The sequence below is a fragment of the Selaginella moellendorffii genome, unplaced genomic scaffold, assembly GCF_000143415.4.
Source record: "Selaginella moellendorffii unplaced genomic scaffold, v1.0 SELMOscaffold_169, whole genome shotgun sequence".
In the NCBI taxonomy this organism is placed as follows: Eukaryota; Viridiplantae; Streptophyta; class Lycopodiopsida; order Selaginellales; family Selaginellaceae; genus Selaginella; species Selaginella moellendorffii.
The window spans coordinates 40,895-65,267 of record NW_003314429.1 but is presented as its reverse complement, the minus strand read 5'-3'; the positions used below and the strand labels follow the sequence as shown (position 1 = coordinate 65,267).

The 24,373-nt window shown below is 53.5% G+C and overlaps 11 protein-coding genes across 14 annotated transcripts; 5 read left to right on the top strand and 6 right to left on the bottom strand.

The window, feature by feature from the left end:
- Window positions 1-716: 716 nt before the first annotated feature.
- Window positions 717-2,333, top strand: LOC112343598 (pentatricopeptide repeat-containing protein At4g02750-like). The gene has a single exon (XM_024667342.1). It carries the CDS (start codon window positions 717-719, stop codon window positions 2,331-2,333), a length of 1,617 nt encoding a protein of 538 aa, XP_024523110.1.
- On the bottom strand, window positions 2,316-6,143 carry LOC9638449 (PH, RCC1 and FYVE domains-containing protein 1). Its single transcript, XM_024667314.1, has 9 exons — window positions 5,803-6,143; window positions 5,603-5,689; window positions 5,439-5,528; window positions 5,287-5,379; window positions 5,067-5,228; window positions 3,074-5,002; window positions 2,855-3,001; window positions 2,523-2,797; window positions 2,316-2,461 (listed from the first exon to the last, which is right to left on the bottom strand). Exons 1-9 carry the CDS (start codon window positions 5,851-5,853, stop codon window positions 2,347-2,349), a joined length of 2,949 nt encoding a protein of 982 aa, XP_024523082.1. The 5' UTR covers window positions 5,854-6,143; the 3' UTR covers window positions 2,316-2,346.
- Window positions 6,144-6,685: 542 nt separating this feature from the next.
- Window positions 6,686-10,108, bottom strand: LOC9638448 (probable RNA helicase SDE3). The gene is made up of 5 exons (XM_002993664.2): window positions 9,817-10,108; window positions 8,800-9,733; window positions 8,582-8,743; window positions 7,056-8,528; window positions 6,686-7,006 (listed from the first exon to the last, which is right to left on the bottom strand). Exons 2-5 carry the CDS (start codon window positions 9,487-9,489, stop codon window positions 6,851-6,853), a joined length of 2,481 nt encoding a protein of 826 aa, XP_002993710.1. The 5' UTR covers window positions 9,490-9,733; window positions 9,817-10,108; the 3' UTR covers window positions 6,686-6,850.
- Window positions 10,109-10,501: 393 nt separating this feature from the next.
- Window positions 10,502-13,759, bottom strand: LOC9638454 (probable RNA helicase SDE3). Its single transcript, XM_002993663.2, has 5 exons — window positions 13,620-13,759; window positions 12,557-13,313; window positions 12,343-12,501; window positions 10,821-12,287; window positions 10,502-10,771 (listed from the first exon to the last, which is right to left on the bottom strand). The coding sequence occupies exons 1-5, from the start codon at window positions 13,757-13,759 to the stop codon at window positions 10,616-10,618; spliced, it is 2,679 nt and encodes an 892-aa protein (XP_002993709.2). The 3' UTR covers window positions 10,502-10,615.
- LOC9638447 lies at window positions 13,516-14,861 on the top strand. Its single transcript, XM_002993684.2, has 3 exons — window positions 13,516-13,945; window positions 14,007-14,361; window positions 14,423-14,861. The coding sequence occupies exons 1-3, from the start codon at window positions 13,795-13,797 to the stop codon at window positions 14,811-14,813; spliced, it is 897 nt and encodes a 298-aa protein (XP_002993730.1). The 5' UTR covers window positions 13,516-13,794; the 3' UTR covers window positions 14,814-14,861.
- Window positions 14,795-16,423, bottom strand: LOC9638453. 2 transcript variants are annotated; one of them, XM_024667362.1, is made up of 7 exons: window positions 15,980-16,423; window positions 15,804-15,925; window positions 15,642-15,750; window positions 15,461-15,591; window positions 15,277-15,393; window positions 15,083-15,220; window positions 14,795-15,025 (listed from the first exon to the last, which is right to left on the bottom strand). In XM_024667362.1, exons 1-7 carry the CDS (start codon window positions 16,302-16,304, stop codon window positions 14,957-14,959), a joined length of 1,011 nt encoding a protein of 336 aa, XP_024523130.1. In that variant the 5' UTR covers window positions 16,305-16,423; the 3' UTR covers window positions 14,795-14,956. The 2 variants fall into 2 exon arrangements, 1 of the variants encoding a protein (XP_024523130.1); XR_002991331.1 differs by having other exon boundaries at window positions 14,999-15,025; window positions 15,083-15,224.
- Window positions 16,335-17,354, top strand: LOC112343597 (pentatricopeptide repeat-containing protein At4g02750-like). The gene has a single exon (XM_024667340.1). It carries the CDS (start codon window positions 16,335-16,337, stop codon window positions 17,352-17,354), a length of 1,020 nt encoding a protein of 339 aa, XP_024523108.1.
- A 3-nt stretch (window positions 17,355-17,357) lies between these two features.
- LOC9638452 (probable L-type lectin-domain containing receptor kinase S.7) lies at window positions 17,358-19,931 on the top strand. Its single transcript, XM_024667357.1, has one exon. The coding sequence runs from the start codon at window positions 17,657-17,659 to the stop codon at window positions 19,853-19,855; it is 2,199 nt and encodes a 732-aa protein (XP_024523125.1). The 5' UTR covers window positions 17,358-17,656; the 3' UTR covers window positions 19,856-19,931.
- Window positions 19,932-19,975: 44 nt separating this feature from the next.
- LOC9638446 (peroxiredoxin-2) lies at window positions 19,976-20,573 on the top strand. Its single transcript, XM_024667339.1, has 2 exons — window positions 19,976-20,131; window positions 20,268-20,573. The coding sequence occupies exons 1-2, from the start codon at window positions 19,976-19,978 to the stop codon at window positions 20,571-20,573; spliced, it is 462 nt and encodes a 153-aa protein (XP_024523107.1).
- Window positions 20,113-22,670, bottom strand: LOC112343609 (nephrocystin-3-like). 3 transcript variants are annotated; one of them, XR_002991330.1, is made up of 10 exons: window positions 22,605-22,670; window positions 22,438-22,551; window positions 22,093-22,387; window positions 21,873-22,044; window positions 21,590-21,812; window positions 21,450-21,535; window positions 21,267-21,396; window positions 20,875-21,206; window positions 20,272-20,816; window positions 20,122-20,205 (listed from the first exon to the last, which is right to left on the bottom strand). XR_002991330.1 is itself a non-coding variant. In XM_024667358.1 (9 exons), the coding sequence occupies exons 1-9, from the start codon at window positions 22,625-22,627 to the stop codon at window positions 20,593-20,595; spliced, it is 1,599 nt and encodes a 532-aa protein (XP_024523126.1). In that variant the 5' UTR covers window positions 22,628-22,670; the 3' UTR covers window positions 20,113-20,592. The 3 variants fall into 3 exon arrangements, 2 of the variants coding, with proteins under 2 accessions (XP_024523126.1, XP_024523128.1); XM_024667358.1 differs by having other exon boundaries at window positions 20,113-20,816; XM_024667360.1 differs by having other exon boundaries at window positions 20,122-20,816; window positions 21,879-22,044.
- An 11-nt stretch (window positions 22,671-22,681) lies between these two features.
- On the bottom strand, window positions 22,682-24,337 carry LOC9638445 (transcription initiation factor IIA subunit 1). Its single transcript, XM_024667363.1, has 11 exons — window positions 24,162-24,337; window positions 23,929-24,096; window positions 23,790-23,849; window positions 23,695-23,731; window positions 23,553-23,611; window positions 23,393-23,500; window positions 23,279-23,338; window positions 23,189-23,225; window positions 22,949-23,133; window positions 22,810-22,893; window positions 22,682-22,759 (listed from the first exon to the last, which is right to left on the bottom strand). The coding sequence occupies exons 1-11, from the start codon at window positions 24,276-24,278 to the stop codon at window positions 22,736-22,738; spliced, it is 939 nt and encodes a 312-aa protein (XP_024523131.1). The 5' UTR covers window positions 24,279-24,337; the 3' UTR covers window positions 22,682-22,735.
- Between the last annotated feature and the right edge of the window lie 36 nt (window positions 24,338-24,373).

Here is a 24,373-nt window from a genome sequence, read left to right as displayed (position 1 = left end):
TTTCTCCCACTTCTGCGACCGCCAGGCTCGCTCGGAGCCCAAAGTCGAGCACCACCTGGCCAGGGCCGATGGAGCCCAGCGGCACGGTCTTCTTGAGCGAGCGGGCAACATCGTAGACAATTCGCCGGCGAAGGTGGCTGGTTAGCGTAGGGAAGTCCGCGCCATCCAGCAAATCGATAAGCCGGGCGTTGGAGGAGTCACCTACCTCAGCGCCCTCAATCTTCTCGGCCTCGCCCCCCATCGCACGCCAACGCCACGCCTCGAGCTCTCGAGCGCTGATTTGGACTCTTATTGCGAGAGCTCCGTGTTTATCGAAGTTGCCGTGTGCTCACTGCCGGGCTTCCACGATCCAGCCGTCGCCGGACTTCTTGCAAGGGCTTCGACTTCCACGCACAAGCCAACAGTCGTCAGCGCGACCACTGTAGGGAGGAATTTGTACGAGCTTGACCCAATCGCGCGACGGCTTTCTCTCGCAGCCGATCCACCGGTGGTCTGGCTCCCACCATGCAGAAGGTAGCTCCTGAGCATGCCAGGACGTTCCAGCTCGTGCAACTCAACCGTGTAACTCTCCGGGAAGCTCCGCCATACGTAGTCGAGAGTCGAGAGTCCACACTCTTACGTGACGACCCCGGATAACGCATTTCCTCGCCAGATTTGATCTATCCAAAATTCTGCTCTTGGCCTAGAAAGAATGTAGCTACTTACTATTTGTATGGATGGGAATGGAGAATTCGTCTAGCCGGAGCAAACTCCTCGCGCTTCTCAAGACGTGCGGCGATGCCAAGGATCTGTGCATGGGCAGGCAGCTCCACGCCACCATCGCGCAAGGCATGGTGGCGGAGGACACCTTTGTGGCAAATCTGCTAGTGCAAATGTATGGCAAGTGCGGGGACGTGGTGACTGCCCAACGCGTGTTTGATGTGATGCTCTCACCCAATGTTTTCTCATGGACGATGCTCATCACCGTCTACGCCCACAACGGCGACCTCGAGGCCGCCAAGCACGTCTTCGACATCATGCCCAATAGGAACATCGTCGCCTGGAACACAATGGTGACAGCATATGCCCAGAACGGGCATCTGCTAGAAGCGAGGCTGGTGTTCGATCGAATGCCCAGATGGGATGTGGTCTCCTGGACGGCGATCCTCATCGCAAATGCCCTTCACGGTTTCCTCGACAGAGCTACCAGCGCGTTCAACTCCATGCCGGAGAAGAACCTCGTCTCTTGGACGGCGATGCTCTCTGGATATGCCCACCACGGGCATCTGGACGATGCCAAGCGGATCTTCGACGCAATGCCCGAGCGAAACCTCGTGTCCTGGAACACAATGTTGCAAGCTTTCGCCGAGTCCGGGCAATTGGAAGTGGCAAACTCGGTGTTTAAGTCCATGCCCGCATGGAACGTCCCGTCGTGGACGTGCATGCTAACAGCATATGCCCAAGCGGGGCGTATGGAAAAGTGTCGAGGCTTGTTCGAGTGTATGCCCGAGAGAGATCTCGTCTCGTGGACTGCGGTGGTGCAAGGTCACTCGGACAATGGCGACGTCGAGGGCGCAAAGTGTCTCTTCGATGCGATGCCCGGGAGAGACATCGTCTCCTGGAACGCGATGCTCCTTGCCTATGCCCAGGTTGGTCACGTCGAGCTCGCAGCTGGATTGTTTCACGCAATGCCCGAGTGGAGCTCCGTGTCGTGGGTGTCGATGCTCGAGGCTTTCAGGCAGGCGGGCGATCTCGAGAGAGCTCGCTCGTTCTTCTCCGCCATCTGCAATGGAGATGTTATCGTCTGGACTGCCATGATCGCAACGTACACTCAGATCGGAAGTGTGCATGGAGCGAAGGCCACTTTCGACTCCATGCCCGGGAGGCAAGACGACGTCGTTGCTTGGACTTCCATGGTTGCCTCGTACGCTCACTTCGGCCTGAAGCACCAGTGCGAGGCCTTGTTTCGGGAGATGATTGCTCTCGGAATGACCCCGGACGGTGTCGTGTTCATGAGCCTGCTCGTCGGATGTAGTCACGGTGGCTTGACGGAGCAGGCGTGGGGCTGCTTTCGAACCATGGAGCACGACTACGGCGTGGTGCCACGGAAGGAGCACTACTGCTGCTTGGTTGATATCCTGGGTCGATCTGGGAGGCTCAAGGAAGCCGAGGAGCTCACGGACACCATGCCTTTCCTGCCGTCTGGGATCGAGTGGGGAAGCCTGCTCGGGAGTTGTCAGCTCCATCGGAATTTCTTCCAGGGAGCTCGCGCTGGCGACCGGCTCAGTTCCTTTTTGAAGCAGCCCCGCGGGAGCTCACCGTCTCTTGAGGTTCTCACGGGTGCTGCTGCTTAAGCTGCTCCGGGACTCACGTCGGGTTCTTCGAGGTGTTGGAGGTTCTTATGATGCTGTACTGCTGATGAACTCTCACTCGGTTGTCTTGCCACCATTGCTCGGCTTCCTTCTCGCTGAAGCGCCTACGACTGGCAGTCGACATGAACACAGACTCAGTCTTCACCTTTGTACAAAAGATTGTATGTATACCTGAATCTCACGCGCTTCAAATCCCTTCCACCGCCGGGAGCTAAGGCCAAGGTTATGTAAACTCCTGCCTGGTCTTGCTCCACCCATTCTTCGGGACCAGAACCAAGAACAAGTTTGTCTACCGTTGTATCCGTGGCGCTGTTGGAAGACGTCGGACTCGTCTGGAGTCTCAAGTCGATCTCTGCTTCTGGTGCTGGGAAGTGCCGACCATTTGGCACTTCTTGTCTTTGCTGCTGCCGACGTGCACTTGGCATTCGCTCTGCAAGCTCCTTGAGCTGCAAATGTGCGTCAGGAGAAGCTTGTCCGAGTGTGTGCACAAGTTACAAACGTACCTCAACTGTGAGAGACTTGATAACCTCTTTAGCTGCTCTGCATTTGGCAGTTTCTTCTCCAGCAAGAAGCACAGCTTCTTGCACCTTTTGAGCACCTCGTCGCAGCTCCCTTTCACGTTGTTCATATTTACTCGTCAGCGTGCTAATCTGCTCGGGAGAGAGAATTAAGTTATGATTAGAAGCGAGAAAACAAAAAGCAAACGTGTACCACGCCCGCACCTGCGTCTTCAAATGTAGAACCTCTTGCCGTGACAGCTCGAGTTTCTTCTGGAGCTCGTCAGGTCCATTTCCAGGGGGAGCAAGGCCAGCGGATGTGGGAGTTGGAGTAGCCGACCTGGGAGGACTGGGCTTGGCTGAAACAGCCTTACGTTCTGGAATTGCTGTGGGAATGTTGATGACTGTCTGGTGTTTAGCGGCAAAGTCGTCTGTGTTCCTGCTGTTACCGTAGTATCCAACTTGTTTCATCTCTATCGGTTTCGAGGCTCTGATAAGCGGCCTCTCCCTGCCATCCATGTACTTGCGGCTCTTTCTGGCGACCTCTTCGCTGGCACTTCTCTCCAGCTTAGCGAGGCACGGTTCACAGACACGGTATGCCTTGGACGGGTTGGGAGCCAGCGATGCTCTGAAGGCCTTTTTAGAACTGCAGGAATGGCAGTAGGCCAGACCGCAGTTGTAACAGTTGTGACGTTTCCTGGTGAAGCCAAACGCCTGCTTGCAACCAGAACACACGGACTGATCGGCATCCGAGACTGGCTTGTGCAAGCAGATGACTGCTGTGAAGCTCGATCCACACGCAACAGTTTTCACTTGCTTGTCTCGCAGAGCCTCCACCAGTGTCGGCGCGGTCCTGTCCTCAACGTCACCGTGTCCCAGCCTTCCATTCGCTCCTTTTCCCCATGTGTAGATTTCCGTCTTTGATGACAATGCAGCTACGTGATGAGCACCACAGCCAATCTCTTCAACGAACGTTCTTGCGAGTTCGCCATCCACCATCCCTGGCACCTTCCCGTCGGCTTTGGGATTTCCTAGCTGCCCATAAATGGTACTTCCCATAGTAAAAACTCGCCCAGAAGTTGTTAGTGCCACCGTAAGGCTGTGCCCGCAAGCAACCTGCCGGAAGTTGTAGTCGACGAGAGCAGCCACGCAAGTTGGAACGAGCTTTTGCTCTTTGTCCCCGTGGCCCAGCCGATACTTGTCACCATCGCCCCAGGTGAAGAGTTTTCCCGACGAGCATGAAGTAGCACTCGAGTAGCCAACGATAACTTCCACCACGGCTGCCGTGTGCCATATGCCGCAAGCAGCTCTCACGGTCTTCAAGCCTTTGAGGGACTCGACCTCCTTCGGTATAGCCAGATTTCTCTTGTCTCCGTGACCAAGCACTCCAAAAGTTCCATCTCCAAACGTGAAAAGCTGGCCCGCAGAAGAAACCAGAGCAGTGTGCCAGGCTCCGCATGCGATGGAAGATATACGCACTCCTTCCAGCGGAGAGCTCATCCGCTTCGGCATCCAGTGACTTACTGGATTGCTGTGTCCTACAAGTCCTCCACTCTGTGCATCAGCCCCCCAGGTGTAGAGTTCCCCCGAGAGTGTTACTGCGCACGTATGAAAGTCGCCACAGGCGACAAGCTCGGCGTTGACACCCGCTAAAGCCTGCACGAGTTGAGGCTCTGAAACATCTACGTCGATGCCGTGCCCGAGCCTGCCTCCATACTCTTCACCCCAGCAGAACACATCCCCTTGCTTGGTGACTAGAGCAGCATGTCTGCTGCCGCAGGCTATACTGCTTACATCCAGCACCACAGCCGCCTGGAGGGCCTTTGGAACGAGCGAATCTACTCTGCTCCCTGCACCAGACGTAAGCTTGCAAACGCCACCACCTAAGAAGCCTTCTCCGGCACCTTCACCCCAGATGAAAACATCTCCTAAAGCATCACTGTCTTCTGGACCCGAGCCTTGGCTGGAAGAGCTTACGGCGCTTGACATGCTTACTCGAAACGCATCCGCCAGTGAGACACTTCTGCCCTGTGCATTCAAGCTTTCCTCGGACGCCAGTGAGTCTGATTTGGCTGACTCCACTGACTGAAGCTCTCCAGTTGATGCCGTCTTGAACAAGCTCGGGCTTCCATATGGACTGCGATTGAAGCTATCCTGCAAGAAAGAGGGAGCAGATCAACTCGGGTAGAAAGAACGAGCTCGCAACGTTCAAACTTACATATGAGTTTAGCGGAGAATCTCTTAGTGCTCGGCCTAGGGGACTGTTCACGTCTGATAGGGTGCCTTCGCTTTTATTGTCCACCTTTAGAGTGCGATTACTGGAGACACGGGCCTTGAGGCCCACGAACCAGACCTCGGCCTCATCCTTGTCCTTGCAAATCTGAAACAATATGTTAAAACCAGTCACTTCAAAGCAATTCACTCATCAACGCGTCTACCAGATCGAGCGATCTCTCCTCGCCACCACTACCGTAAATCAGAGAAAAAGACTGGTACTCCTTCTCGGGTCGAGGATATCTCTGAAAGTTGGCCTGTACGAGAAGACAATGCATTAAGTTGTAGGTTGTGGAAAGATGCAATGTCCACTCACAGTCCTCTGGCCGGGAATGATTTTTGTGACCGCATCCAGCCTGAGCTGCCTCTCCTTTCGTCCCGAGAACCAGATGAGAGTGGTTTCGTCCTGGTCGAGAGAAGAGAGAAGCCAAGCCTGAGGAAGCGAAACAAAGCAAGAAAAAACGGAAGAAAACCACTTACATTGGAGAGGCGGAAGGGAGCAAACTTTGGCCGGCCTCGACGCCCATACTTGAGAAGCTGAGACCCCTTCTTCAGTGCAATAATAGCCTGCTCGAGCAGCGACAAAGAAAAAAGGAAGCGTCATTGATTGAGCGATGGCAAGCTCTAGTCGAGAAAAATTCGTGGTTGCATTTGAAACGAGAATTGAATGCTTTTTATACCTGCTCGACGTCCCTGTCCAGGCTCGCAGCTCCACAACGTGCCAATTCCATTGAGCCTCCGAGTGGAATACCATGACCGATGCCGCCCGACACCTTCTCGATCGATCCTCCTTCCTACCAGGAGAGGAGCTCCGGGCAACACAAATCCCGCTGGCGACACAAGAATCGCCGGGCGAACCGTGGGAGAAATCTCCCCCAAAAATCCGCGCACAGTGCCGCCATGGGAATTCAAGACCTAGCGGCAGCGCGAGCATCCAGCTCCAATCACGCACCTCAGCGCTCCAGAAATCTCCCAGGAGTCAAGGAATGCGCGCCTTGCGCTTTCTTTCTTTCTTTCTTTCTTCTCTCTCTCTCTCTCTCTCTCTCTCTCGGTCGCCCATGTCAAAAAGAAAAAAAGGAAAAGAGCCCTCGGGTACAAGCGCGATCCTGACCGTCCAACCGCATCAGCTTATCTCTCTACTATATGGAGTACGTATACAAATACGAATTGGGCTGGCCAATCAGGGCATGCCCAGCCATGCATGCATCGCATCATTGATTGGCGCGATACTTTTTAGACCGCACTCCCATGTCCCAAGATATGAATATATATAAAAACTATAGTGTATAAATGGAAATGAAATGGAAGAACCTTTGAGACAATGAGCAAAGCCCATCATAGAAACGACGATCCAGATGCATCCAATCAATCCAACCCCACAAAAGCATATAGCCATAGCCCTGTACTTGGAGGGCATCATTTTTGTCACACCACATTTCGATTGTTCTATTCCCTTCCATTTTGAAGATAAAGATCTCCCTTGACAAGATAAAGTTCGTTTGCAAGAATGAAGAAAAGCTCGAACGATCATTAGCTTTGGCGAGTGCAGTTTCTCAGCCTGGGCATTTGCTGCGAATTCTTTCATGGCCGAGAATCATGCTCCACTTCCTCTCTTTGAGAAGGTAAGCTTTGCGAAAGAACGATCATTAGCTTAATGGAAACATGGCCTCCTGCAGTTAACCAGCCTAGGCATTTGCTGCTGAGTCTTTCATGGCCAAGGATCTCTCGCTAGACTGCTTCGCGCCATGGCTGGTCCTTGGCTTCATCGTCGCTGGTCTCCAGGTAGTCAGGAATATTGCCAGCGGCGTCGGGTGATGGAATCGGGCAGCCAGTGTATGATCCATTCCGGATGCAATAGCGCAGGAACGCGTTCCAGTGCTCGTTCTGCCAAAGCATACGTTGGAAAAACCATGTTTTGAGATGAAACACGCACCTTGGAGAGGATGCCCGGGTTGCCCACGACGACGAGCAGCGCTTGCGGGCGAGTGATGGCCACATTGAAGCGCTTGGGATTGAACAAGAAGCCCAGGTTGAACTTCTTGTCGTGCTCCAGGAACTCCAGTGACGAGCGGACGGTGCTCACGATGATGGTACGCTTCTCCTGGCCCTGGAACTCCTCCACGCTTCCAACTTTGATCTCTGCGAGCCTCTCTTTCGATAAGGAGCCTTTGATCTTCTGGACCTGCTTGCGGTATGGTGTGATGATCCCGATCTCCGTTGGCAAGGGCTTGTTCCTCCTCATATCCCTCAGGCTTCTCACCACCTCCATCACTTTGCTCACTTCTTCTGGATTGAACCACGACGGACTATTGCCCTCCCGCGAGTCTTTCCCTTCCACGCCAATGAATAGGACTGGGAATCTCTTGTTTGGAAGCCAGTCCCACTCGCACAAGGAGCGAGAGAACTCTCCAGCACACGGAACCAGTTCGCCCTGGTAAAAGAGCCTTGATGGTAGATCCAAGATGCTGGGATGCGAGCGATAGTTTCTCACAAGCTTCGTCACCATTTCCTTCTTGAAGGGAGGGGTGTAAGGCGGCGAGGATATGAGACGCTCCAGGAACGACTTGCTGAGGCCGAACTTGTCCGCCAGCGACGACCGGATCACGGGGCCGAGCTGCTGATGATCCCCCGCAAGAACAAGCACGGTGCTTGGGGCCGCAAAGTTGATGGCCGCCACCATCGCCTCGGGCTCGGTTGCCTGGCCAGATTCGTCCAGAAAGATGTGAGAAAAGTGATCGGCGGGAACACCCCGAGAGTGGAGCATCGAGGCACTGAGACATGTCGTGACGACGACCTGGAAAGACATGAGCTTCTCTCGACTCGGGCAATCGGCAGACTGGCTGTCATCACCGGCACCAAAACCATTGGAGAATTCCTTCACTTTGTCAGGGATGTCGGCGAGTGAGCGCGTGAAAGCATTGAGACGGAGCATGTGTCGGTTCTCCACGAACTTGGCCAGGCGCTCGAGCAAGAGGTCCGAGGCATTGTTGGAGGGAGCACAGGCCAAGATGACCGCGTCCTTGTTGTGGCGACGGACTTGCAAGATGGCCTCGACCACCGTCACGGTTTTGCCAGTGCCTGGTGGACCGAAGACGATGTATGGCGGAGCACCTCTCTTTGCGACGATCTCTTGCACCGCGGACATCTGTTCTTCGTTGAGCGAACCACGGCTTATGGGATGGAACCTCAGCGGTGGTGGTGGTGGTGGCGAGATGATCGAGCTTGGAAACACGAACATGTTGCAAAGCTGGGGAGAAATGCGGGTGACTGCATGGTGGCATCGCCTCAAGTTGGATCTGGAGAAGGAAAACCGGACGTGCAAACGGGTGCCCTGGATGAACACCCGGTGGAAATCGTTGGCAAACTTGAGGAAAACCTCCTCGGCCGTAACTCGGTGTACACATCCCTTCATTTCAAAGCGATATCAACAACTTGGTCTAGAAGCACACACATACTTACTTCGTATTCCTTGTCTTGCGTACCGGCAAGCCTCACGTAGATTCGATCCCTGTAGATCACGGAAGGTCGTCTCTCGGCAAGGCCGAGCACTTTCAAAACGAGGAACCTCTCGGTGCTTTGCCTCATTGTCACGTTTTCCATGTCATAGGCTCGGATATCATACTGCGCGAAAAACCAACCAAGCTCGTGTGATCATCAAGACCAAACCATAAGATTACCTCCATTTGGTACTCTTCGGCATAGAGAAGCGCCGCGAAGTAGCGGGCGTAAGTCGCAGGCGAGAGGCCGTCCTTGAATACCCGCGGAGTGATCTTCTTTTGGAAGTCCCTCCTCACACCAGCAGGCATCCAAAATGGTGGTAGAACAAGCTCAAACTTGGGTGCCGGTGGCGAGACGCCAGGAACAATGTCGCGAGATCGAAGCATCCTCTTGGGCTTGGGCCTGCGATACGGAGCCGTCGGCCGCGAATCCTTGGAAACTTCATCGTCTCCGGTGGCCTGGATGTGCTGCACGACTCTCCACGCCGGTTGCAAGTCGCACAGGATCCTGGCCGGGTAGTAGCCAACTTCGCGGGGAGAGAAGGTGATGGTGAAGGAGACATGGCTCCCGGGCTGTAGCCGAATGGATCGGACAAAGTCCAAGCTCCTGCTGCTCGAGGAAGACGATGCTATCACCTCGGAGCCGGTGAGCGCGAGGCCGTGGAAGCCTCTGAGCGTGCCCGATGCCGCGATGCGCACCGCCCGCAACACGACCCCATCGTCGCTACCGTTGATCACCACGAAGTTGGCGCTGATCGAGTGGCCGACCATGACGCTCTTGGGCTCACCATTGGCATCCACCGGGAATGGCTGCGTGATGAAAATGCCGCTCTCGCCCGCCGCCACCACCGCGAGCTTCGTCTTGCCCATATGACAATGCCTAAAGCATACGGCCACCGTACAAATTTCGTACCTCACAATTTAGAAATTGTGGCGCATTTATTTCATCGTTCTTTAGTTTTAATTCAAAAGTTTCGAATCCCAATCAACGTTTATTCGATCCTGGATTTGCTAACGTCGCGTGTTCGATTCTTCGCCCAAAGGGACTAGCATAGATTTTGGTTCGATTCCGGATTTCTTGGCGTCCCGTGTTCGATTCTTCGCCCTAAAATCTCTAACGCGCTCAGACAGCCAAGGGAGGAATAATCAGCCAAGCTCGCCAAGGAGCAAGCCATCAGAGACTCTAGTCCAATTCACCTTGTTATCATCCTCGCGCGGCCGAACTCTTCGCTAGCTCTCAGAGACCCTTTTGTGATCAAACGCACAAGAGATGCGTCAGACGGCACTTCCTATCGGGTATTTGACATCGCAGAGCACACACAAGGGACTGTAATCACCGCTATGGCACCGAAAAGCATACGATTTGGAATGCTCCTGGCTTCCTATCAAGAGGGCGAAAGGACGTTCTAGGCCAACCCTAGCGATCCAAGCCATAGCTCGCGCTACAAGGACCGTGGCAGGGAGGCCCCTACAAAACCTAAATCAATTGAGATCGAAGGTCGGCTACGAGATTTATATCGGTTCTTTAAACCCTAAAATAGCTGGCGAAGAGATTCGAACCGCGCCCGCTGTTTAAAAAAGAAAAAGGCGGTAAGTCTCTATAGAACGCCCTTGCGTTCTATAGGGAAATCCTCGGGTTTCCAGCTCCAGATCACCACTTCACGCCTGTCAAGCCCCTGGCGATCTGTCCAGTCTGGAGGCCCTTTTCCTTGGCCTGATCTCGGGGATTTGTGTGTCTGTACATTGCCACTGGATGAATCCATTGTATAAGTTCATCACTCCCATCGCTAAGCTGCTTCGTCCCAGAGCCTGGAAGCGCTGGTGAAGAGCTCGAGCTTGAATGGCAATAGTTGACGAGAACTATGCCATCGCCGACAATGGATTGCTCTCCAAGACGGTGGCTGTTCAACTCGCCACAAAAACTAAGAACAATCTTTATGCAAACATGCCAGTTCGGCATTTGCTGCTGATTATTTCATGGCCAAGGATCTCAGAATTAGACTGCTTCGCGCCATGGCTGGTCCTTGGCTTCATCATCGCTGATCTCCAGGTAGTCAGGAGTATTGTCAGGAGCGTCGGTTGCTGGAATCCGGCAGCCAGTGTAGGATCCATTCCGGATGCAATAGCGCATGAACTTGTTCCAATGCTCGTTCTGCCAAAGCATACGTTAGAAAAATCATGTTTTGGGATCAAACACGCACCTTGGAGAGGATGCCCGGGTTGCCCACGACGACGAGCAGCGCTTGCGGGCGAGTGATGGCCACATTGAAGCGCTTGGGATTGAACAAGAATCCCAGGTTGAACTTCTTGTCGTGCCCCAGGAACTCCAGTGACGAGCGGACGGTGCTCACGATGATGGCACGCTTCTCCTGGCCCTGGAACTCCTCCACGCTTCCAACTTTGATCTCTGCGAGCCTCTCTTTCGATAAGAAGCCTTTGATCTTCTGGACCTGCTTGCGGTATGGTGTGATGATCCCGATCTCCGTTGGCAAGGGCTTGTTTCTCCTCATATCCCTCAGGCTTTTCACCACCTCCATCACTTTGCTCACTTCTGCTGCATTGAACCACGACGGACTATTGCCCTCCCGCAAGTCTTTGCCTTCCACCCCAATGAAGAGGATTGGGAATTTCTTGTTTGGAAGCCAACCCCACTCGCACAAGGAGCGCGAGAACTCTCCAGCGCAAGGAACCAGTTCACCCTGATAAAAGAGCCTCGAAGGCAGATCCAAGATGCTGGGATGCGAGCGATAGTTTCTCACAAGCTTCGTCACCATTTCCTTCTTGAAGGGAGGGGTGTAAGGTGGCGAGGATATGAGACGCTCCAGGAATGACTTGCTGAGGCCGAACTTGTCCGCCCGCGACGACCGGATCACGGGGCCGAGCTGCTGATGATCCCCCGCAAGAACAAGCACGGTGCTTGGGGCCGCAAAGTTGATGGCCGCCACCATCGCCTCGGGCTCGGTTGGCTGGCCGGATTCGTCCAGAAAGATGTGAGAAAAGTGACCGGCGGGAACACCCCGAGAGTGGAGCATTCCGGCGCTCATACATGTCGTGACGATGATTTTGAAAGACATGAGCTCCTCTCGACTCGGGCAATTGGCAAACGGGCTACCATCACCGTTGGAGAATTCCTTCACTTTGTCAGGGATGTCGGCGCGTGAGCGCGTGAAAGCATTGAGACGGAGCATGTGTCGGTTCTCCACGAACTTGGCCAGGCGCTCGAGCAAGAGGTCCGAGGCATTGTTGGAGGGAGCACAGGCCAAGATGACCGCGTCCTTGTTGTGGCGACGGACTTGCAAGATGGCCTCGACAACCGTCACAGTTTTCCCAGTTCCGGGTGGACCGAAGATGATATATGGCGGAGCACCTCTCTTTGCGACGATCTCTTGCACCGCGGACATCTGTTCTTCGTTGAGCGAACCATGGCTTATGGGACGAAACCTCAGCGGTGGTGGTGGTGGTGGCGGGGGCGAGATGGTCGGGTTTGGAAACACGAACATGTTGCAAAGCTGGGGCGAGATGCTGGCAACTGCATGGTGGCATCGCTTCAAGTTCGTCCTGGAGAAGGAAAACCGAACGTCAAAACGGGTGCCCTGGATGAACACCCGGTGGAAATCGTTGGCAAACTTGAGGAAAACTTCCTCTGCATTAACTCGGTGTACATATCCCTTCAACAAAGCAACATCCACAACTAGATCATAACAAGTACACATATGTACTTACCTCGTATTCCTTGTCTTGCGTACCGGGAGGCATCAAGTAAATTCGATCCCTGTAGAGCACGGAAGGTCGTCTCTCGGCAAGGCCAAGCACTTTCAAAATGAGGAACCCGGAGTCTTGCCTCATCACCACGTTTTCCATGTCATAGGCTCGGATATCAAACTGTGCGAAAACAAACCAAGCTGGTGTGATCATCAAGATCAAACCATAAGATTACCTCCATTTGGTACTCTTCTTCATAGAGAAGCGCCGCGAAGTAGCGGGCGTAAGTCGCAGGCGAGAGGCCGTCGTTGAATACCCGTGGGGTGGTCTTCTTTTGGAAGTCCCTCCTCACACCAGCAGGCATCCAAAATTGTGGGAGAACAAGCTCAAACTTGGGTGCCGGTGGTGAGACGCCAGGAACAATGTTGCGAGATCGAGGCATCTTCTTGGGCTTGCGCTTGCAATATGGAGCCGTCGGCCACGAATCCTTGGAAACTTCATCGTCTCCGGTGGCCTGGATGTGCTGCACGACTCTCCACGCCGGTTGCAAGTCGCACAGGATCCTGGCCGGGTAGTAGCCAACTTGGCCGGGAGAGAAGGTGATGGTGAAGGAGACATGGCTCTCGGGCTGTAGCCGAATGGATCGGACGAAGTCCAAGCTCCTGCTGCTCGAGGAAGACGATGCTATCTCCTCGGAGCCGGTGAGCGCGAGGCCGCGGAAGCCTCTGAGCGTGCCCGATGCCGCGATGCGCACCGCCCGCAACACGACCCCATCGTCGCTACCGTTGATCACCGCGAAGTTGGCGCTGCTCGAGTGGCCGACCATGACGCTCTTGGGCTCACCATTGTCATCGCATGGGAAGGGTTGCGTGATGAAAATGCCGCTCTCCCCCGCCGGCACTACCGCGAGCTTCGCCTTGGCCATGAAAATGAGTAAAGATTTCTTTGCTCTCTGAACGTTTATGTATCGAATAGATCTCGGATTCCTTCTCCTGTCGAGCACTATAGCCAGACTTAAAGTTGTAGATTCGAAAATTGTAGTGGGTTTCCTTTAAGATCAGGACCTTTATTTTATTTCCAGATTAACTAATTAACTATTGTTTCTAAAGGTAGCACACAGATTCTCGCAGAAAAAAAAAAAATTAAGCTTGCAAAGTAAGTTTCATTTCGAGTGATTGAAACTCTGTTTGAACTTTCTGCTGAGAATGTATTATTGCGGGGTGGTGTAGCCAAATTCCATTAATCCAAAGAGCCAAATCAAAAGTTGCAAATGTTCGCGGTTTTGTGCGCCTACGAACAGCCAGCGCTTGCTGTTCAAAAAAGAAAAAGGTGGTGGTTTGTATGTCTCAGTCCCTGCAAGAGCTTTAGCAAAAGGAGAATGTGAGCTTTCTCTGAAACGATCTGCTGCATCCACCCAACACCCCACCGCTGCTTCCATCTCCGCGCTCGCAATCCTCGGTTTTCCAGCTCCAAATGGACCACCACAAGTGTGGCGTTCTTCTTCTCCTCGCGATCGCTGCCTTCGCGGCTGCTCTCGTTCGTGGCGATTCCATCGTCTCTGGGAATGTCTTCTGCGACCAGTGCCTGCACGGGAGGCCCAGTATGTGGGGAATTCCAATCCGCGGTAAGATCTTCGCTTGAGAAACTCGTCGAGTGTAATCTCCCGCTCGCATCACCACACACAGGTGCCAAAGTGCTCGTCCACTGCCGAAACAGGCAGGGGATGGCAATGGCGGTTCCAGCCATGTCCAACTTCTTGGGTGCTTTCGTCGCCAACTTCCCTGGAGAGCACGACCTCCAGCACTGCACGTCTCGGCTCATGTGGAGCCCCTTGAAGCAGTGCAATGTGGTGGCCAACGCACAGCAGTCACTGCGCCTGGAATGGAAGATCCTGGACAATGCCTTCTACACCGTCAAGCCGCTCTACTTCACGCCTGTCAAGCCTCTCGCAATCTGTCCAGTCTCGAGGCCCAAGCTGGATCCAATCGTCGTTCCAAAAGCTCCGGCACAGCAGCAGCCATCGTCTTACTGCCGAGCAGAGTAAGTGTGATATCAAGCAGACTTTCCCTTGGCCTGACTTTGAGGATTCCTGTGTTTGTAGCCACTGGATGAATCCAGTGTATAGCTGCCACTGGAAGTTTGTCACTCCGGACGAAAGCATCGCTAAGCTGCTTGGCCCCCGAGCCAGAAACAAGTATGGTAACATCACCGCCTTGGAAGCGCTGGTGAAGAACTCGAGCTTGAATGGCATAGCCGACCAGCACTATGCCACCACCTACAATGGCTTGCTCTCCGAGACGGTGGCTGCGCTGCTCAACTCGTACTACAACAGCCGCTTCAGCCTGTCACCCATGACAATCTCCAGGATCTTTGACAATGTCATCGCGCGAGGAACTCCTAAAGATGCAAGCAAAATAGCGGCAGAGTTCAGGAGAGCCAACGCTGGAGTGGGCAAGGGGACTTGCCTTTTGGATGTCTGTAAATCCAAGTAGCCTGTAACTTCCAGTCTATATATCATGCGTGTAAGTCCACTTCGGCCATCTTCGAGACCTTAACACACCTCACACAAGAGCACGACAAAGAGATACCTGATCCATCAATCGCTAGCAATCACATTCTCCTGGATTTTGCCGTGCTACCAGTCTTCAAAACCATCTTCTTCCACTTCTTCGGCCATCTCAATCTCTTTGAGACCGTAGCACACCTGTGACGAGCAACAGAGGTAAATCCGCGCTGGCAAGAACACGAGAAAGAGAGGCACCTGTTCGACTGATAAACGCAATTGCTTAGAGACGAAAAACACGTAGTCATCCCCTCCGCAAGATAAAGTGTGGGCCACCTCGGTTTCAAGACCATAGCCGAGTAACTTCCGTTGCAGCAACACTTTCTCGGCTTTTGCCTGCCTAGAAAACCTTTTAAACGATGGAAAGTTCGAAGAGGAATGAAAACACTCACAGCAGAAGGAAAGTTTTGTAGCAGTGCTCCACGGAGGACATCGCCTATGATGTACGAACCTTTCATGGCATGTGTGCTCACGCCCCCAAGTAGATCGTTCGAACATAAATCCAGGCCCTGGACTAGATACAGGAAGAAAGAAATCACACAAGTAATGGATCCATATCTTCGCGAAGTATCAAACCTGTAAAGCCCAAATGCTGGGCCGATCTCCCCTATATCCAGCTTCAACGAGCGCTGGAGTCCAATCTTCGTGGAGTGAATCGCAAGTTACATGCCGGAGCACGAAGTTCTTGTTCTTCCTTGAAGGCACATCTACGTTCCAAAGAAAAACTTAAGTTCGATAGAAAAGAACTGGAGATTACCATGCTTGGAAGTCGAAGGAGAGACATCGAAGATGACAAGAGGAGCAAGAGCGCTCCATGTCGCCAAGCGATGGAGCTTTGGTTGATCCATTGTCGAGCATAGCACCACCTTGAGTAGATTCAAGCTCTCGTGAGAAAGAGCATTGAGAGGAAGGATCTCACCTGGCTTGCCCTGGCCTCGCTTGTAGCGAGCAGCTCACAAATGGTATCATCCACAAACTTGGTGGACACTTCGTGGTACCCCCATTGCGAAGCGCGCGTGTGAAAGAACTTTCTCCTGGGAACTGGAAAGAGAAAGAATCCAATCCCTGCTAGCTAGCTCGGAGATCTCATAGAACCTGAGAGGTGGATGGCGACGCTCGCCCCAGATCCCAGTCCCACCGCCATTGCTAGGGTTTCTTGCCCGCTAGAATGCCGCTGGATAGAAACGAGTGCCTCCACCTCATTGCCTCTTGTAATTCTTTGCCCGCCGCCAGGAAGCTGGAGCATCGCGCCCAGAACATTTTCGGCGGCGGGACCGACGCGTTCGCGAGCAACAGGCTGCTGGAGCTGTACGGGAGATGTGGCAGCGCGCAGCACGCACGCCGTGTTTTCGATTCGATCGTGCACAAGGACTTGTACTCGTGGGTCCGGATGATCACTGCATATGCCCGCACTGGGCATCTGGAGGAAGCCAAGCGCGTGTTTGATAGCATGAAAGAGTGGAATTTGGTTTCCTGGAATGCAATGCTGAGTGCTTTCTTACACCACAACCTCACGGACGAGGCCAAGGTGGTGTTCGACGCGATGCCGGAGAGGAACATGATCACCTGGAATGCAATCCTCTCTGCATTTGCCCGAGACGGGGATCTTGACGAGGCAAAGCTCGTGTTTGATTCAATGCCCGAATGGGATCTCTGCTCCTGGACGCCCATGCTAGACGCGTATGCGGAAGCCCAGCTTGTGCCGGATGCTCGCGATATTTTCGACTGCATGAAGGAGAGAAGCATAGTTTCGTGGACCGCGATGCTGTGTGCGTATGCCCAAAACGGGCATGTAGAGGATGCACGGCAGGTGTTTGATGCGATGCCAGAGAGGGACGTGGTTTCCTACAATGCAATTCTCTCGGCGTACACACAGAGAGGGCATATGGACGAGGCGAGTCAAGTTTTCTTCGGCATGGAGGAGCGCAGCAGCGTGTCGTGGAACTGCATTGCTGGTGGCTATGCCCAAGACGGGCATATTGACGCTGCCACTCGGGTGTTCCTCGCGATGCCAGAACTGAGTGTCGTGTCGTGGACTGTGATGCTCTGTGCTTACGCTCACACCGGCCAATGGACCGACGCTCTGGAGCTCTTCAGCAGCATGAAGATGACCACCATGCCCGACGACGTTGCCTTTGTGTGCGTGCTCTTGGCGTGCAACCACGCCGGGAGCGTCCGCTCGGGCTGCTCCCACTTCTTCTCCATGGCTCCCGACTACAATGTGGCACCCCGAAAGCAGCACTACTCGCTCATGCTCGATCTCTTGAGCCGCGGGGGGTACTTGGACGACGCCGGGGAGCTCGTCACAAACATGCCGTTTGCACCGGATGCGCAGGACTGGACGAGCTTGCTAGGGAGTGGTAAAACTGGCAAGGAGGAACACGGTGCTCGAGCAGCCCGAGGAGTTTTGGAGCTGGATCCCCACAAAGATGGAACTTATGTGCTGCTGGCCAACTATTTGCAGCACTAAACGAAACGACTGTACAGGGATGGATCGATCAAAAGTAGAAGCAGCAGCGCATGCGGCCGTGCCGTGCAACGTTTGGTTTGAGCGAAAGTGCTCGTCTCGCTTTGAATAGAATTGATTATGCCCTCTATCTCTAGCATGGCTAGCTTTGGTCAAATGTGACCGTTGTATACTCTCTCTCCAGCTTCGCAGTATCCAATCCTCCAAACCACTGTAGCTTCCTTCAAGCTATGGCTATGGTAGTATTGGTTCGTGGAGAATCGCGAGCTTGAAGTAGCTCACAGTTTATAGTTGGATCGACAGCAATGAGGAGATGTAATGGGCTGCTGCTGATGATGGCGCTGGTGATGGTGGAATCGGCGGACATCTTGCTGCAAGAGTTCCAGCAGGGGAGCATGTCGCTGCTGGGCGATGCGTTCCTGCGCAACGGGAGCATCGAGCTGACCAAGGACAGCAGCGGGGGCCTGAGCTCCGGGAGAGCGCTCTTCCCATCGCCCATCAGGCTGGTGGACCGGGCGAGCAACGCCACCGCCTCCTTCAACACCTCCTTCACCTTCTCCATCACCAACACCGACGCTGTCCACTTTGGCGATGGCCTCGCCTTCATCTTCGCTCCCAGCAACACCACCCAGGGCGGCCCCGGAGGATGGCTGGGATTCCTCTCGGCCTCGGCACCGGCAGGGAGGCCGCCGCCGCCCACCACGCAGCACAGCCTCGCCGTGGAATTCGACACCTTCCTCAACGTGGAGTTCATGGATCCAAACGACAACCACGTCGGCGTGGATGTGGATAGCATGGTGTCGCTCGAGTTCGCGGACGCCGGGTCGGAGCGAGTGGAGCTCAAGAGCGGGCGACCCATCACGGCGTGGATCCAGTACGACAGCGGCCGCCAGGAGATGGAGGTGAGCTTGAGCTACAACGCGGAGCAAATGCCGCAGAAGCGGCTCTTGTCACTCAGCGTCAACCTGTACGCTGTCCTGGACGAGTACATGTTCGTTGGATTCTCGGCCGCCACCGGAGGAAACATCGAGCTCCACTCGCTCCACTCGTGGCAATTCTCTAGCTCTGGCCTCGAACATCTGGATGATGCTCGACCTCCAGCTGCGGCAGTGGCGGCTGCTGCTCCTCCGGATCTTGGCCAGGGAAATCAACCGGAGCGGGAGACTTCGACGAGATGCGCTCGCAAGCTTTGCATGGCTGCCACAACCAGGTTCCTGGCAGTGTCGACGGCGTCCGCCATAGCTGGAGCAGTGATAGTGAGCATGATCTTGTGGCTGACTTGCAGCAGCAGGGCGACGCGGACGAATCGCCACGATCTCGACTTGGGTGGTGGCAGCAAGCCGTCCAAACTCTGCTCGTGCCTTGGGAGTCTCTGTTGTTTCAGGCGTGGGAAGGAAAGATCTTCATCCTCGGACGACTTGAACAGCAAGAAGATGATCAGCAGGATATCGTCGAACTTGCACAGCGGGCCGAGGAGATTCACGTTCAAGGAGCTGAGCTGCGCCACCAAAGGATTCAGCCAGGTGCTCGGGTACGGTGCGTTTGGGACGGTCTACAAGGGTCGCCTCCGGTTGCTACCAGTGGACATGAAGAGCGAGGCACCGACGAGCGATGAGATAGTCGAGGTGGAGGTGGCGGTGAAGAGAGCCAACCGCGGGAGCAAGCACGGCCGCGAGGAGTTTATGTCGGAGCTCTCCATCATCGGCTGTCTCCGCCACCGCAACCTTGTCCAGCTCCAAGGCTGGTGCCGCGAGAAGAACGAGCTCCTCCTCGTCTACGACTTCATGCCCAATGGAAGCCTGGACAAGCTCCTCTTCGACAAGAGCGCCTCGAGCAGTGCTTTGAAGTGGAGCGTGCGCTTTAAGGTGGTGGTCGGGATTGGCAGCGCGCTGGCCTATCTTCACAGCGAGTGGGAGCAGCAAGTCGTGCACCGGGACGTGAAAGCCAGCAACATCATGCTCGACGCCAACTTGAATGCCCGGCTGGGGGACTTCGGCCTGGCGAGGTTGATGGAGCACGACAGTAGCCCCGAGACGACCATCACCGCCGGGACCGTCGGCTACCTGGCACCCGAGTATCTCCACACCGGCAAGGCCACGGACAAGACGGACGTCTTCAGCTTTGGAATCGTGGCGCTCGAGGTTGCCAGCGGTCGAAGGCCGATAACCGAGGAGGAAGACAATGCGACGGAGGAGTCGAGTGGATCATCGTCGAGCAGCTCCAGAGTGTTGGTGGACTGGGCGTGGGGACTCCACAGGAATGGGAAGCTCCTCCAAGCGGCGGATCCCAAGCTGGGTGGCGAGTTCGAGCAAGTGGAGATGCTGCTACTGCTCCAGGTGGGATTGCTTTGCTGCCACCCGGATCCAACTTCTCGGCCCAGCATGAAGCAGGCAGTCCAGATCCTGTGCGGGGAGATGACGCTTCCGCCATTGCCCAAGGCTAAGCCCAGGCCATCGTTTGCGTCGCTTCCACCCGTGAGCATCGAGGACATCATCCAGGAGTGATAGACACTGCGAGAGAGAAAGAGATGTAACAAACCAATTGTTATATATAAACGACGCTACCTGTAGCATATTCGTTCTTCTTCCTTGCAGTTGTGCTCCCTCCCTCTAGCCTCTGGATCCATGATCCAACTGGGAGACACTCTCCCCGACGGGATCCTCTATCACATCGACGCCGCTACTCGCATCCTCCATATCCTGTCCATCCGCCACCTATTTGCTCACAAGCGCGTCTTGCTGCTCGGAGTTCCAGGTGCCTACACTCCAAGTTGCAGGCAAGTAACTTTCTTTCCTCGATCCTGCTTGATCTCTTCTTATTCTTTGCGTCTCTCCAGCGTAGAACACATCCCTGGCTACATCACCAAAGCACCCAGTCTCCATGCCAAAGGCATCACAAACATCTACTGCTTGACAGGTACCTGGCTGCTGCTGCTCAAAACTTATAACTCTCGTGACTGCAGTGAACGATCCCTTCGTCACCCATCAGTGGTCCAAGACGTTCGCGGACAACAACGATGCCGTTCGTTTCCTTGCCGATGGCTCCGCAACCTTCACCAAAGCATTGGGTATGGACATCGACTTGACCAGGCACGGGATGGGCGTCCGGGGCCGGCGCTTCGTCTTGTTCGCTGACAACCTCAGGGTGAGAAAGCTTATCGTGGAGTATCCCGGAGAGGCTGCCAATATTGCCGTGGATGATGTGCTCAAGCTCTTCATCTGATCAGGCAGGCCGCGGCTTCTCACTTGTCACCTTGAATGTCCTTGAGCTTTTTAAGCAACTGCGTTGAGTCCCTGCCCAGCTTGGAGTTGATCATCACCAGGTACTCGAGCGTCTTGCCAACCAGTGGATCGTAAGGGCCTAGCTCCCTGGTCTGGATGTCGAGCACTCTACTCATTAAGACATGAGCCTCCGGGAATCTCTCCAGAGCGAACAGTATTGCTGCTAGAGTGTTGCAAGCGTCACCTGCATGCATGCACCATTGTGTCACACCACGAAAGGAGCCTACTTACAAGTGTTGTACCTGAGAACGGGTGCTCCCTCCCATATCTGGCCTCGCACAAGAGCAGAGACTGACGAGCCAAAGGCTCCGCTTCGGTGTGCCTTTCCATGTGGTGCAGGAGCGTGGCAAGCATCTCTAGCGCTCCAGATAGCTCCGGTGCATTAGGACCGTAGTGAGCAGTGGCCAATTGTAAGCATCTCCGCATTAGAGACTCGCATTTGACGAGGTTGCCACAGTTGGCGTGAGACACTGCCAGATTCTTCATGTGCACAAAGAGCCCAATGTCACTTGACCCGAGCCTATTCTGGACAGCATGTACGTTGTCTTCCAAAACCTCCTGTGCTTCCTTGTGCCTGGTGAGTAGACAACACGAGGTGAAATCAACAACAAAAGCGAAAGATCGTGTGCCACACCTTTCCAGGACTGTCAACACCATTGAAAAGTCTGTTCTCATCGACTCGATAAGTAGTGGATCTGGCGTCGTACTCCTCTCCATCACTCTCAAAGCTTCACGAAACAAATCTGCCGATGCCTCGTTGTCACCTGTGAATATTGTTTCGTATGAGAAAGGAGCAGAGTGTACAAAATTATCATACCAGTCATGTACTTTGCTTGCGCCAATGACGACATTACAACTCCAACCCGTCCATCGTTGGGTTTCTCCTTTGCAAGCTTAAGAGCTCTGGAGGAGAAACAAAAGAAGTGTGAGAGGAATACCACTCACCAGAATCAATACCTGCTCAACGTTTGCTCTGCCTCAACGTGATTGCCACGTTCCAAAAGAGCGAGACCAAGATGCTGGAGCGGGAGAACCAAAATCTGGCTGTCCGGCCCGTTTGCTTTCTCCAATATTGCAATCGCCCGAATGTACTGTTCGGTGCTCTTATCCAAATGACCAGCATCTTTGCAAGCAGCTGCGTAACCAAAAAGCGCATTGACGAGGAGTGGGCTGTCGTTCCCTATTCAGAAAAAGCGATCGTAAGATAGAGCAGGTAAGGATGAAATAGAAAAAATAAGACTTTTACCACCGTACAAGTCTTCCTGCATGCGAAGACATCGCTCGTACAGCTCTATAGCCCGGTCGGGTTGATCCAGGGTTGCATACATAGCAGCCATATGCTCCACAACTTTATCAACAAGAGGTTCTGGTTTAGCACTGTCAAAGTGGTGCTTCTCCATAAGTTGTGTCAACTGTAACAGAAAAAGTTCCATTTCAAAGGCCTTAGAAATAAAATGTACCTGTGTAAGAAGTGGTGCAGCGCCTTCAACGTCCCCCATGTCCAGATGACCTTGAGCAAGAACATCTAGCAGAGCCGCCTGCTCAATTCCTTGCTCACCGCCGTCCAGCTGACGCTTCAGAACCTTGTAATTGGCGTCGAGCAAAGCCTCCGCATATTCTTCTTCACCTTGTTCAATCAGATTGGCCAGCTTCTCGCGCAGGCCGTCCAGATCCTTCTTGAGTTCATCTACAGCGACAACTTCTGCTGTTTTCTCCAAGTGGGTACTACTCGACGTCGTGGAAGCTATGTCTTTCCTGTAAAACGCGCTGGTTAAGTTCGCAAAGGAGACGCTGTACGATCGCACCTGGCAGCGACGAAGGTTCTCAGTGGTTTTCGGCGATGAAGAACTCGAAGCAAAGGCCCTTCGTGCTGTTGCTGCTGCTGTTGAAAGAGATGAGAATGAGTGGGCACAACAAACCTGTTGGGTACCATCACTTAGGCACAAAAAAAGTGGAATTCAACCGAGCTCACCTGTGAAACGCATTGGCCGCCATTCTCAACTATGCACGTCGCCCTATCTTAAAAACCAAAACCTCAGAAGAGTGGGAGAACTTCAACAATAAATAAAACCCTTTATTTAGGCTCAGCTAAACGAACAACGTTTAAAAATCGAACTCTCCATTTGCCTGGAAAAAGAGAGTGAATTGAGAGGGTAGAACATGAATCAAATTCACACCTTTACAAAAAGAATGTCACGATTATTGAGGTGCATAATCCCATCCTTCAGGATACATTTCCACTTGCTCTTTGATCTAGTTACCTGCTAAGACAAAGTCAACTGCATTGCAAGTGGCTCAAACTTCAAACAGCCAAACCTTCTCAAACTGCGCTAGTACGAGATGACTTGTCTTTGGCTCCTCACCGGCTTGATCGATGTCGTTTAACTCGTCCTCCTCATCGTCATCTTGTTCATTCAAGGGAGGCTCCGATCCTTCGGATTCCACACCTTCCACTTGTGTTGCTGTCGCTACCAGAGTCTCGTTAGCCGGCTGCGGATGTTCTACATTCATAAACAAAAAGCCATGAAGACAGGCACTGTGGATACAACTGTTAACCTTCGTCGCCAGGCTCATTGTAGTCTTCTTGGGCAACCTACAAAAGAACCCATGTTAACAACAATCTACCAGCAGAGCAAACACACGCACTTCATCATCATAATTGTCATCTGCCCCATCGTGTTGAGGGATGCTCGGCCTTCGAGTTTCCTGGAAACCAATATCTGTAAGGATGATAAAAGAAAAAGAAGTATGGAACTCCACCTCAGGGGTATCTGCGGCTCCGTCATGCTGGGGAATATAGTCTCCAGGAAAATAGTTCGCGGGTAAGTCGTCCCGCTTTCTCTTTCCTGATGTAAGTGTAAAGAAGTCCTGCCAAAGCTCGACATTAACCAAGCCAAAGCGGGCATTGCAAAGAATTTACTTTGGTAACAGGGCCTTGTCCGGAACCATTCTCTTCGTCTTCCTGACCCTCCTGGTAAGCTTAAAAAAAACAGAGAGACAGAGAAGAATGAAACCGCGTTAGATTTATCTTTCATCTTCTTCCCTGTGCATCGGAAACATACCGACATTAACGTCCACTCCTCGGTGATTGTGTGAATCCTGTACAAGCCATTAGTACACCAAGCCGAGCGAGCAAGAAGAGAAAGACTAGTGTTACATCGCCACCGCCCTTGTCAGCAATGGGTGTTTGATCCGGACCAGGTGTTGGCGTGGAGTACTGCCAAGCAAGCAATGTCACGGTTAAAAGCCTTTTTTTTTTCTTGGAAGAGGAAAGGGATCTCTCTGTCCTCACTTACCGGTGAGAAGAGGAGCTCGGCTGTAGGAGTGAACTCTTCGCTTGCTTGGTAAGGGATGTTGAGGTCCTGGACCGAGGTTGCTTGCGCAGCAGCGTTCCTAACGCCTAGGTTCTGGGGGATCTCGCCGGGAGAAATGGTACCCGATTGAATCATCTTGAGCTCCCACAGCTGCGTAATATCGCTCAGCTCTCCCGATCGAGAGCAAAGGGAGAAGGAAGGAGGAAGAAATTTACCGACTGGAGATCGTTGAGTACGCTCTCCTCCACATTCTCCGCTTGGAAATCCGCGCGGACATTGTTGATCACGTCCTCCATGACATGGAGATAGACGCTGGCGACACTGGTAGCCATAGCGAGGCGGAGCTTGGCGCTCTCCGGTCTGCCCTAGCGTCTAGCTAGGGTTGAGCGGCTATAAATAAAAGAACCTGGAATTGGGTCCTTACTTA

What these genes read in the sequence shown, in the direction of transcription:
- LOC9638452 (XM_024667357.1), top strand. Translation starts at nt 17,657, where the DNA reads ATGAGGAGATGTAATGGGCTGCTGCTGATGATGGCGCTGGTGATGGTG.
- LOC112343609 (XM_024667358.1), bottom strand. Translation starts at nt 22,627, where the DNA reads ATGGCGGCCAATGCGTTTCACAG. An exon ending in AGAACCTTCGTCGCTGCCAG is followed by an intron (nt 22,388 to 22,437) that starts GTGCGATCGTAC and finishes CGCGTTTTACAG; the next exon opens with GAAAGACATAGCTTCCACGA. An exon ending in CTGCACCACTTCTTACACAG is followed by an intron (nt 22,045 to 22,092) that starts GTACATTTTATT and finishes TTTCTGTTACAG; the next exon opens with TTGACACAACTTATGGAGAA.
- LOC112343598 (XM_024667342.1), top strand. Translation starts at nt 717, where the DNA reads ATGGGAATGGAGAATTCGTCTAGCCGGAGCAAACTCCTCGCGCTTCTC.
- LOC9638446 (XM_024667339.1), top strand. Translation starts at nt 19,976, where the DNA reads ATGATCCAACTGGGAGACACTCTCCCCGACGGGATCCTCTATCACATC. An exon ending in ACACTCCAAGTTGCAGGCAA is followed by an intron (nt 20,132 to 20,267) that starts GTAACTTTCTTT and finishes ACTGCTTGACAG; the next exon opens with GTACCTGGCTGCTGCTGCTC.
- LOC9638453 (XM_024667362.1), bottom strand. Translation starts at nt 16,304, where the DNA reads ATGCCCAGTGCGGGCATATGCAGTGATCATCCGGACCCACGAGTACAA. An exon ending in CGTCGCCATCCACCTCTCAG is followed by an intron (nt 15,926 to 15,979) that starts GTTCTATGAGAT and finishes TTCTCTTTCCAG; the next exon opens with TTCCCAGGAGAAAGTTCTTT. An exon ending in TGCGTTTATCAGTCGAACAG is followed by an intron (nt 15,026 to 15,082) that starts GTGCCTCTCTTT and finishes TGCTCGTCACAG; the next exon opens with GTGTGCTACGGTCTCAAAGA.
- LOC9638445 (XM_024667363.1), bottom strand. Translation starts at nt 24,278, where the DNA reads ATGGCTACCAGTGTCGCCAGCGTCTATCTCCATGTCATGGAGGACGTG. An exon ending in CCGAGCTCCTCTTCTCACCG is followed by an intron (nt 23,850 to 23,928) that starts GTAAGTGAGGAC and finishes CTTGCTTGGCAG; the next exon opens with TACTCCACGCCAACACCTGG. An exon ending in GAGCCGCAGATACCCCTGAG is followed by an intron (nt 23,339 to 23,392) that starts GTGGAGTTCCAT and finishes ATTGGTTTCCAG; the next exon opens with GAAACTCGAAGGCCGAGCAT.
- LOC112343597 (XM_024667340.1), top strand. Translation starts at nt 16,335, where the DNA reads ATGAAAGAGTGGAATTTGGTTTCCTGGAATGCAATGCTGAGTGCTTTC.
- LOC9638449 (XM_024667314.1), bottom strand. Translation starts at nt 5,853, where the DNA reads ATGGAATTGGCACGTTGTGGAGCTGCGAGCCTGGACAGGGACGTCGAG. An exon ending in TGGACAGGGACGTCGAGCAG is followed by an intron (nt 5,690 to 5,802) that starts GTATAAAAAGCA and finishes CTGCTCGAGCAG; the next exon opens with GCTATTATTGCACTGAAGAA. An exon ending in AGGAGAGATCGCTCGATCTG is followed by an intron (nt 5,229 to 5,286) that starts GTAGACGCGTTG and finishes ATATTGTTTCAG; the next exon opens with ATTTGCAAGGACAAGGATGA.
- LOC9638447 (XM_002993684.2), top strand. Translation starts at nt 13,795, where the DNA reads ATGGACCACCACAAGTGTGGCGTTCTTCTTCTCCTCGCGATCGCTGCC. An exon ending in GTGGGGAATTCCAATCCGCG is followed by an intron (nt 13,946 to 14,006) that starts GTAAGATCTTCG and finishes CACCACACACAG; the next exon opens with GTGCCAAAGTGCTCGTCCAC. An exon ending in TCGTCTTACTGCCGAGCAGA is followed by an intron (nt 14,362 to 14,422) that starts GTAAGTGTGATA and finishes CTGTGTTTGTAG; the next exon opens with CCACTGGATGAATCCAGTGT.
- LOC9638448 (XM_002993664.2), bottom strand. Translation starts at nt 9,489, where the DNA reads ATGGGCAAGACGAAGCTCGCGGTGGTGGCGGCGGGCGAGAGCGGCATT. An exon ending in CCGAAGAGTACCAAATGGAG is followed by an intron (nt 8,744 to 8,799) that starts GTAATCTTATGG and finishes TTTTTCGCGCAG; the next exon opens with TATGATATCCGAGCCTATGA. An exon ending in CGCAAGACAAGGAATACGAA is followed by an intron (nt 8,529 to 8,581) that starts GTAAGTATGTGT and finishes TTTGAAATGAAG; the next exon opens with GGATGTGTACACCGAGTTAC.
- LOC9638454 (XM_002993663.2), bottom strand. Translation starts at nt 13,759, where the DNA reads ATGGAAGCAGCGGTGGGGTGTTGGGTGGATGCAGCAGATCGTTTCAGA. An exon ending in TTGAACAGCAAGCGCTGGCT is followed by an intron (nt 13,314 to 13,619) that starts GTTCGTAGGCGC and finishes AGTGCTCGACAG; the next exon opens with GAGAAGGAATCCGAGATCTA. An exon ending in ACCCGGGCATCCTCTCCAAG is followed by an intron (nt 10,772 to 10,820) that starts GTGCGTGTTTGA and finishes ATGCTTTGGCAG; the next exon opens with AACGAGCATTGGAACAAGTT.